The sequence below is a fragment of the Lissotriton vulgaris genome, chromosome 6 (genome assembly GCF_964263255.1).
Source record: "Lissotriton vulgaris chromosome 6, aLisVul1.2, whole genome shotgun sequence".
NCBI lineage: Eukaryota > Metazoa > Chordata > Amphibia > Caudata > Salamandridae > Lissotriton > Lissotriton vulgaris.
In genome coordinates, this window is record NC_141694.1 from 1,061,238,516 (window position 1) to 1,061,249,370 (window position 10,855).

Sequence of the window (10,855 nt, forward strand, 5' to 3'; positions counted from 1 at the left end):
GGCGGCCCGGCAAGCCTTCCTTGGCGGTGTGCAGACCTTGCAGACAATCACTGCTCCCCCGGCCCCCACAGAGCAGAGTGGAGATGCAGGGCCACAAAGAGGTGAAATAGAACAAAGCCTCTGCTCTGTGGGGCCGGGCAAGCAGTGATTGTCAGGGTGGAGATGCAGGGGCGCTACAACAAACAAAGCCTCAATAATATGTTAATGGTCTTTTAAAGACCTGTTAAGTACTTTGGTGTGGCTGTCTGTGTGTGCGCGGTGAGGAAGCTGTCTCAGCCCGGGCTGAAGGCTGACACAGACAGACACACACACAGTGAGATGACAGAGGGGGAGGGAGAGGGAGGGCAGGAGGGAGAGAGAGATGGAGAGGGAGGGCAGGAGGGAGAGCATGAGTGAGAGAGATGTATGTAAATGCTGGGTCTGGTGGCTCAGTGGATGAAGGCATCTGCTGCAGGGACCTGTGTGCAACCTCATGGTCACAAGTTTTCGTTTTGCTTTAGCCCCGCCCCCTCTGACTCCGCCCCCACCAGTGCAGCCCTCTGCCACAAACTACACTGTAAATTTAGCCCCTGAGAGAAAGTTTGTGAGTACCCATGATCTAGAGAGAGTAGACGGTCAGTGGATGAACTAAGTGTAACTTTGAAGAGCATGTAACACTGCACCCGCACGTCCGTTCCAGTGTAGGAAAGGCAAGGAAAAGAAGTTTTAATTTTGTCCAAATACTACCATCAATAGTAGCAGTAGTTTGTATTGCAAGCACAGCATAGATCCGGTTATTACGGTGGCCACTCCCTACCTCTCTTAATAAGTTTAGTAGTACTCAGTCATTCATGTGTGGATGTATCACTGGTCACTCAATAAAAAGCAAAGCACCTAAAGTCATCCCATATATAAGCAAAAACATCCCATGTGAAGTGATAGATAATCAGATTATTTATCTTCTTCAATTTTCCATTTCTAGTACTCATTTCCACTGTAGGGTGAAAGTTAAATTAATTAAGCAGTAGCCCTTGAGTTGTAACAGAGTATTCTCAGTGCCACCCGTAATAGAAAAGTAAGAGCTTCACCACCTGCATGTACTGGACGGGTACAGTAACGCAAGGCAAGTCTAGGTCACTCATCATGGCGTGCGTCTCTTTTTCTCGGGTGCAAGTTTACTGCGCTGGCATTATGCCGGCTTGCAGAAGATAACGTACCAATTTTCCTAAACAAGAGACAAGAAGAAGAATAAGACTGGTGTACTTTCATAGTCGACTCCAATGGAAGTCCATAGTGCTCGTAGAATTTGTTCCTTAAACTCCCGCTAATGTTAGAGCAAGGATGAAGAAGTATGAGGTTAGATAGATACTGGCCTCAATAGTTATGTAATGCGCTTGCAAGTTGCTAGTTGTACTGCAACACAAATTTCTGCTGAATGATTGAGTTAATCTTAAAGAGCATTGGTTACAGACTATGTCTTTCTTTCTTCATATAGATTCTCCTTCCAAACGAACAAGGAGGAAGGAGCTGGCAAGAGCGGCCCGGCAACGGAGGATCGATGCCACTGTGGCCGAATATCGGCTGCTGGTGGCCCTGGAGGACGAAGAAAGTGTGCAGTCGACCACAACAACGTCGTCTGCATCGGCCTCCGTGCCCCCACGGGCTGCCACCCAGCACAGTGGTCCACCCAGACTGAGCCGGGCTGCCAAAGCCAAACGCCACTGCCGAGTAGCAAGGACAACAGCTTCCTCTCACAGCCGTTGCACCTGCAAGGCAGTGAAGGCACGCCTGCGCCGCAGTACCCTGATGGTGTCCCGCCTCCAGCAGGAGCTCCACCACTTTTCAAACGTGTTGGAGGGGCTCCGCGTAGAGCACGCCTTGCTCCGCCAGGAGCATGATGCCCTGGCCCAAAAAGTAGACAGCATCCACCCATAGTGTCCCTTGCCCCTTTTTTAGAGACTTTTGGGGGGTGGGAATTGGGAGTTGGGTTTTTGGGGACTTTTGAAGGACAATCGTTGGGGTTAGGGAGGGTCTTGCGGGAGATTATTTTGTTAGGGATATAAATATACTTTTTCAAACTTTATCTGAGCATACCCGTTTCTTACTGCTTGCCTGGTGGGTGGGGGTTTAACAGTGACTTTGTTTTCCTGAAAGTTTAGTTCCATTTTCTTCCTTTAAGTGTAAATGCCCAAATGTTTTCAACACTAAGTACCTCTCACAGAGTAAGTGAAGTGAATCCAAGAGTCCTAGGACTTTAGTAGTACAACCGTCAGTCTCTCGTCTCTCCTACTAATACTCCATTATCCCCCCAAACCACCAAACGATTATCTTACCTGTAATTTGTGTTTGAAAGTAGGGCTAGACCCAGGGCTGGCTCCACGGGAAACAGCGAATAAGGTTGGCAATCTTGGTCGGATAAAATTTCCTCATAGCGGTGGTACTAGTGGTGTGACACAGTGGCAGTTGCATGCCTATGAAAATAAAGAAAATTAAATCTGGTTTGTCCTCCTGAGCAATTCAACGGTACAATAGAGAATATAGCAGGTGACAGAAGTACACTAGAACAGTGCCACATTGTAGCCTAACAAATGGTAAAGTATAACTACTAATTCGGTTGAAGTTCTTTGACATTAGCCATGGGTCTTTGTCAAGCAGAGTAAGAATATATCCTCGGATTTCTTCACCAGCCTGTTGCTATCACCTTATCCTCCCCAGCAAGTGTGTGGATTTATTGCTGTAATTTAGTCACACATCAATCAAAACCACACAGCCCGGGGGAAGAGGGTTAGGGTTTGTAAAATGGATGGGTACGGGGGTTTTTGGGAAAGGTTTTGGGAGACAAGAAAAAATAGCACAGCATGGACAAACTATTGTGAACATAAACAAATCTTTGGGTACAAACCTATCCATCAATCTTTGAAAGTGCATGCACTACTGCATGCATGTCAGTGAAAAGTAAGTAGTACTTTCGACAACTGTGGAAGAAAGAATGCGACAGTACAGGGCGTGGGTGGAAATATTGATAACTATATTCAACATAAGGTCTCTGTAGCCAGATACCTGAGAGCCTTGCTGGTCACTATAAATCCATTCACAACAACACTCAATGGGGTTGGTCTGGAAGGTATAGTAGATAGAAAAGGAGAAATAGCTTTTTTTCTAGGTGTCCCCTCACTCACCAGGGTTGCCCCTTGGTGACATGCTTCATCATTGGGGCCATCCCAGTCCTCTACGGGCTGGGGCGTGCTGCGACTTGCAAATTATGTAGGAGCACTTACAAATGACTATGTGTGGTGCAGATGTGATAGTGGAGTGGACTAAGTGATGTGTTAAGGGATCAATTTAGAAGCAGAGAGAGATCCAAGAAATGCAGTCACAGTCAGAGAAAAAGGCAAGGGATACTGTATCTATGTTGTTGTAGTTGTCCTATTGGAAGTGGTAAGTAAGTTGCCTGCAGAAAAAAAATCCTCTTATTAGCGGCACTCCTCCATTGCAGCCGACGCTTCGTCCATCGATGTTGGTCACTGGAAGACACCCTGTAAAAAAAGCACAGCATAGACAAACAATTGAACATAAACAATTCTTTGGGTACAAACCTATCCATCAATCTTTGAAAGTGCATGCACTACTGCATGCATGTCAGTGAAAAGTAAGTAGTACTTTCGACAACTGTGGAAGAAAGAATGCGACAGTACAGGGCGTGTGTGGAATTATTGATAACTATATTCAACATAAGGTCTCTGTAGCCAGATACCTGAGAGCCTTGCTGGTCACTATAAATCCATTCACAACAACACTCAATGGGGTTGGTCTGGAAGGTATAGTAGATAGAAAAGGAGAAATTGCTTTTTTTCTAGGTGTCCCCTCACTCACCAGGGTTGCCCCTTGGTGACATGCTTCATCATTGGGGCCATCCCAGTCCTCTACGGGCTGGGGCGTGCTGCGACTTGCGAATTACGTAGGAGTACTTACAAATGACTATGTGTGGTGCAGATGTGATAGTGGAGTGGACTAAGTGATGTGTTAAGGCAGGGGTCTCCAAACCGGTCCGGGAGGGCCGGATCCATTCCAGATTTTTTGGATATCCCCATTGAGATACATGTAGTAATTTTAAAAATCTGGCATGGATCCGGCCCTCCAGGACCGGTTTGGAGACCCCTGTGTTAAGGGATCAATTTAGAAGCAGAGAGAGATCCAAGAAATGCAGTCACAGTCAGAGAAAAAGGCAAGGGATACTGTATCTATGTTGTTGTAGTTGTCCTGTTGGAAGTGGTAAGTAAGTTGCCTGCAGAAAAAAAATCCTCTTATTAGCGGCACTCCTCCATTGCAGCCGACGCTTCGTCCATCGATGTTGGTCACCAGAAGACACCCTGTCCACTGCCTGCCTGATGCTGAATTGTGGCTCGCTAATGTGAAGCCTGACTCCATCCTTTTTTCCCCATTGCAGAGACTGAAACCCGGCCTGTAATTATTCAACGAAAAACAGGAAGTGATATAATATTACAACACCACTGATAAATAAATATAAGGTATGTAGGCTGTGGAGTGCAAAAAGTCACAATTTGATTTTCCTAGTAGACAGTACAATATTTTTGAAAGTGCGTACTCTGTCTGAGTCACCTTTTGAAGGATAAATAAGTAGGGGCAAATTAATGTAGCGGATCTTTCCCCTCAAGCTAGGTGTACTGTAAACTGTGTTTTAGAACAAAATTAGATCTTCCTAGCAGTGCTCCCACCCAGACCCTTACTAAAGCCAGTCGCAAAAATGTAGAAGACCCCCAATCAAATCTCAAAAAACGAGGCCTAGCAGAAAACTGGTGACAAAACTTACTTTGAAAGTAAAAGTAGGCCGAAGTACCCCCTTCCTAATTACCCCTTACCCACCGTGGATTGCATTCAAACCACTTGCAAGCAACCAAGCAAAAGTATCCATAGCCAGCATCGCTCCAAGACTCGAAATCCCCCCCACTCAAACACATGCAATAGAAATGCTGCTAACCCTAACGAACCCTAAGTTAAGAATAGTGGCAAAGGCTTTCTTTAACTATGCCAAATCCCCCCTTTCCCACCATGGATTTTCTTTAAATGACTTGCAACCAAAATTACACATTCTCACGAGTGCTCTAAGCCCCCAGAACTCAGTCGCAAAAATCTAGAACACCCCGAAACACATGCAATCCTGCTGCTAGGGCTAACCCTAACGAACCCTAAGTTACAAAAAGTGCCAAAAGGCTTTTCCGCGAGGATTTTGTCCCAACCACTTCTACCCGGTATTAGACATTCCCAGGAATGCCCCAAGACCCGCCAACCCACCCGCCAAGAAGCATAACACCCCCAAACAGGCCAAAAGCAAAATCTCATACTTGAAATATTTCTCGGCCTTCGGTCCAAACGCGCTGCGTAGCTAGGCCATAAGTCGGGGTTGCCACCACGGATTTCCTGAAAAGCAAATGCAATCAAGATTAGAGTGTCCCAGCAGTGCTCCCAGACCACGAAACTCACCCACAAACAGACGGAACCCCCCCTAAGAGCACCTCAAAGGCAAGCAAGTCATCAAAAACACAAAAAATGTTCCGCCTGGGATTTGGTCCAAACCACTTTTATCTGGTATTAGAGCTTCCCAGCAATGGCCCCAGAGCCGTCAACCCAGGAGAAAACGAGTAGAAGACCCCCAAACAGCCAAAGAGCAAAAGTACAAAAATGGGGACTTTTGTCAGTTTTCCACAAATTTCCCAAATAACTCCGCGCGCGCTCTGCAGCTAGGCCCTAACTCCCCTCTGCCACCATGGATTTGCTTCAAACCTCTTGCAAAGTAAAGTATATATAGCCAGCAGTGCGCCCAGACCCCGAAACCCACCCACAAACACCAGGAAGCCCCCCAAACAGGCCCCCAAAAACGCTACATTGAGCAAAATGTCAGAAATAGCCAAAAAAAAATCGGCCTGGATTTTGTCCCAACCACTTCTACCCGGTATTAGACCTTCCCAGGAATGCCCCAAGACCCGCCAACCCACCCGCCAAGAAGCATAACACCCCCAAACAGGCCAAAAGCAAAATCTCATACTTGCAATATTTCTCGGCCTTCGGTCCAAACGCGCTGCGTAGCTAGGCCATAAGTCGGGGTTGCCACCACGGATTTCCTGAAAAGCAAATGCAATCAAGATTAGAGTGTCCCAGCAGTGCTCCCAGACCACGAAACTCACCCACAAACAGACGGAACCCCCCCTAAAAGCACCTCAAAGGCAAGCAAGTCATCAAAAACACAAAACATTTTCCGCCTGGGATTTGGTCCAAACCACTTTTATCCGGTATTAGAGCTTCCCAACAATGGTCCCAGAGCCGTCAACTCACCTGCAAAGAGGTACAACAACACCCCCACAAGTGCTGAGTCTTTCTTCATTGGGCGTAAACCAGCCCTCTGGTTTGATGGAAATAGGAGTCTGGAGGAGGAGGATAGAGGAGCATGTTCTTCTGAACTTGTGAACCTGAGGAATGCAGACTGCGGCAACTTCAAATCAATTAGCAAACCAGTGAAGACAGTTCTGCTGATGGGCTTGTTTTTGTGATTATCTGATTAAAGTTTGAAATATATTAACTGTGCACAACAAAGAAAGACAGACACACAGGAATAAAAGTGAATAAGGACGAAAAAGAAAGTTATTGATTCGTTGTCTCATTTTCAGGGCTCGGTATCACGGTCCAGGAATGAGAATAAGGCTTCGTCATCATACTCTGCGAATTCAGGCAGGGTGAGCTCAGTGTCACCTGACAGAGTAGAAATTCCCTCATCTATGTTGCTGGCCACCTCCTCTTCATCCGGCACGCTTTCTCGTACTCTGAAATCTGGTGGTATGAGGTGCTGATTCATCTTGATCATTGTTAACCTCTCCTCATTTTTGGGCGAGAGGCGGCTCCGTTTGGGAGTTACAATGCCACCAGCAGCACTGAAAACCCGTTCAGAAGACACGCTTGCGAGTGGGCAAGACAAGTAGTTTAAAGCCAGGTTGGTGAGCTGTGGCCACAATTCTTTTTTCCCATGCCAATACGCCAATGGGTCAGAATTAACATAGACCTCTGTTGAGTCATTCAGATAGTCCTTCACCATCGACTCAAGGTCCTCATCCAAGGTTCCTCCACTTTGCTTAGCTCTTGCTGTGCCTCTGACCTTTTGAGAACCAAACCCACGCAGAGCTAGCCAATCCTCTTCAGCCTCCAATGTTTCTGTTGTGTCTCGTGCAGATGATCCGGTTGCCGGTGTCTTTAACGGCTGAGAGGTCACTTGTGCCACAGCCACAGGTGCAGAAGTGGATTGTTTTGACTGGGGATGGCCTGCTGATGTACTGCCATTTCCTTCAATTTCCAGCCGTTCTCTTTCAAACCTCTTGGCTGACAAGGCTAGCCAACGTTTGTACTTTGGAACATGTTCATCATCAAAAGGAAAGAATGCTTGGCCTGCCAGCGCCTTTTTGTAGCGTGGATCCAGAATAGTAGCACAAATGTAATGCTCTTCTGAGTGGATCTTTTTAAGACGTTCATCACCTTGTAGGAGCTCTAATAATTTCTCAGCCAGAAGAAAAGAGTCTTGGTTTTTTACATCTTTTTCAAACACAGAACACACCTCCTTCAGTTGGTCCTCCAGCATGTACAACAATGGGATAGCTTTTCCCAAATTACAGTCCTCCTTGCTGACTGCACGCGTGAAGAACTCAAAAGGACGAAGCATGCGTGTCAGGCTTTGAACTATGTTCCATTGCGCCGCACCCATCCTCAGCTCCTCTGTACCCTCTGTAAGGAAATATTGATCGAGTTCCGTATACTGCTCATACAGACGCTCAAGCATGTAGAAGGTTGAGTTCCAACGTGTTACCACCTCCTGGATGAGTGCTTTCACTGGCATTTTACGTTGATATAGCAGGCTCCTCAGCTGCTTCCGGGCCTTAAAAGAATGGCTGAAATGCTTGCACATTTTTCGGCAGGTGTCCAATACGCTGTACGCTGCACTGCCTTTATTACCCAAGAATTTTTGGACAACCAGGTTTATACAGTGCGCCAAACACGGCACTCTGAAATAGTTACCGTCCCTCATGGCCTTAACTATATTGGCGCCATTGTCCGTGGAAACATAACCAACCTGGCGTTTTAGTGGGGACAGCCAGTTAAGGACCTTTGTGTTAAAGACATCCAAAATGTTTTCTGCTGTGTGACGTTTCTCCAAACCAAACATGGCTAGTGTTGCATGTTTCCGAGCAGCTTTAAAAACAATGTCCGTGTCAACACCTGTGTTTAGCTTTGCTTTAGCCCCTGAAAAAGAGACCCAGTGTGCAGTGATGCACATGTAATCAGCGCCTGCACCACTGGTCCACATGTCTGTTGTCATATGTATAGTGTGAACAGCACTCTTCTGCAAAGCTGCCCCAATCACCTTCAGAACATCTTCATGTAGTGCTGGAACCGCAACTCGGGCAAAATAGAACCGGCTAGGAACCTTCCATTTAGGGCAGAGCGCTGCCACTAATTCTAGAAAACCAACCCCTTCTACAAAAGAAAAAGGGAGAAGGTCCAGAGCTAGCATTTTAGCCACCTTAGTGTTATACAGACGCGTCAGTGGGTGGTTGCGTTCATATTGCGCTTCTGTAAACAACATCTTTTTAATGTTGCCCTGGACCAAGGATTTACGGGATGATGATGATTTCTTCGACCCAGTTACGCTTGCTGATGAACTTTTCCGCATTGATGTCTCACTCTCTCCCACACTCTTAGTGTGCCTCACATGGGGTGTGCTGCTGACAGGGGTACTGGGTGTAAGTGAAGTGTTTGAATCGTCTTCTTCCTCCTCGTCATCATCAGATGAAAAATCAACGTTTTCATTACGTGCAATTCCGGCTTCCTTGAACGCCTCTAGGTGCGGAAACCATTGGACAGGGTGCGCTCTCTTAAGATGACCTCTCTGGCCTCCGGTACCATAGTTAGAACCAAGCTTACCACGACTAACTCGAAGCTTACAAATGCTACAAATGGCTACGTTTTCCATTTTTGGGCAAACACTAAAGAAGTCCCAAACTGGAGACTTGAAATGTCTTTGGGGGCCGGAGGAGGCGGCGATACTGGTGGTGGTGGTCCTGCTGCTAATGCCAGATGAAGTGGAGGATGTGGATTGCCGAACTTCAGTACGTTTTGCACTTTCACCACCACGAATTGAGGTCGAGGTGGGTACCTTCTTGCGAGGAAGAAATATGGAAGCGGTAGGTGTTGGTGTACTACTTAACTCCAAATCTAATGATTGTTGTGTTTCCATTTCCATTGCCTCCTCGTCGACATCATCATCACGCTCAGCAGCTTCTCGGGATAGGGTCAAAATGTCTCTTTGCTGCATGCCCGGAGGGGCTGCAGTGACCTTTGTGATGACTGGCTCGTCGTCATCGTGAGAGGCTTCATCACCAGCAGTATCTGTCACTTCTTGTTGAGCCTCATCACACTCCATAGGTATGAGTTTTTCGACGACCTTCCTTTTACGCTTAGGTATCTTTGTCAGATCATGGTGTGCCTCACTCTCAGGCTGCCGTTGTGGTACCCATTCGTCATCCAGATCATCAGTAGGAGGTGAGCTTGAAGAAGATGTAGACACCCCCCTTGATCTTTTCCTTGCTAGGGATGTGGAAGACAATGAATGATCATCAGGAGGAGTGGCTTCCTCAAATGATACCTCGGTCTGATTGTCAATTTCCTGATGTGCCCCTACTTCGGGAGGAACAACTATTGTGGGCACTTGTGACCCTCCATGCACCTCTGCTTGCGCATCTCCTTGCGCTGCCTCTCCTTCCACATGTACTTGGGCTTGTACTACTTACACATGTTGTTGTTGCGGCTGTGGTTGTTCAACACTTGTCAGATGAGTTACAACAACCTGTGTTGATTCAGGGACATTGCTGCTACTTTCTTGCGATGAGCCAACATCACTGGTCGATGGTGATTGGAGAAGTACACTGACTGCCTCTGAAGCACTCAAGGGCTTTGACTTAAGTTGGCGTGGTTGTGGAGGCACTGAACCCAATGGAGCAGGGGTGCTGCTCCCAGCTTGGTCCCCAGCAGATCCTGCTGCTGCTGCAGGCGTACTTTTTTTTTTTCTCCCAAAAAACGTGGCGGTTGGCACACCAGCCTCCTTGGTAACTTGCTTCTTCTGCTCCTTACTAGCAACTTTCTTGCTAGAGGAGCTACGGAGAACTTTTTTTGGGGCCATCTTCTTCAGAGCAGGTCAGACAGCAGGCCGCAGTTGCACGAATTGTAGAGTTGTCTGAGGCCAGACGTGACGTCGCGTGACGTTATGCTGCACACACACACCGCTGCAGGACTTCTTCCTGGCACTGGTGGTTCTCTTGAGTCTTGTGCACCTAAAAACAATGGAAGACAGAGGAACATCAGTTCAGTTATACACCACAAAAAAATCGGAAAAAAACAGAAAAATCAGCACAATCCCATTCCATCCATGCCCTCCATGATGTTTAAGTTCAAGACAGCCCACAGAAAGACTAGGCCCATGCTAGACTCAAATACCCCTGGTGAAAAGGCGACAAGTACAGCCCCAAAAAACGAAAATCACTGCAAAATCAGCACAATCCCAATCCATCCATGCCCTCCATGATGTTTAAGTTCAAGACAGCCCACAGAAAGACTAGGCCCATGCTAGACTCAAATACCCCTGGTGAAAAGGCCACAAGTACAGCCCCAAAAAACGAAAATCACTGAAAAATCAGCACAATCCCAAACCATCCATGCCCTCCATGATGTTTAAATTCAAGACAACCCACAGAAAGACTAGGCCCATGCAAGACTCACTACCCCTGGGCATAAAGGTTGAAAAGTAGGCAAAATGGTTGCA

At 46.9% G+C, this 10,855-nt stretch overlaps 1 protein-coding gene across 1 annotated transcript in view; it reads right to left on the reverse strand.

Annotated features, from left to right (window-relative positions):
• Nucleotides 1-10,560, reverse strand: part of LOC147708416 (zinc finger BED domain-containing protein 6-like) — a 28,035-nt gene extending 17,475 nt beyond the window's left edge. The window contains exons 1-2 of the mRNA XM_086925737.1: nucleotides 9,962-10,560; nucleotides 7,026-9,905 (exon numbers count right to left, since the gene is read on the reverse strand). Coding sequence (XP_086781863.1) covers nucleotides 7,026-9,460 — 2,435 coding nt within the window. The 5' untranslated portion in view covers nucleotides 9,461-9,905; nucleotides 9,962-10,560. The remainder of the gene's footprint in view (nucleotides 1-7,025; nucleotides 9,906-9,961) is intronic.
• Between the last annotated feature and the right edge of the window lie 295 nt (nucleotides 10,561-10,855).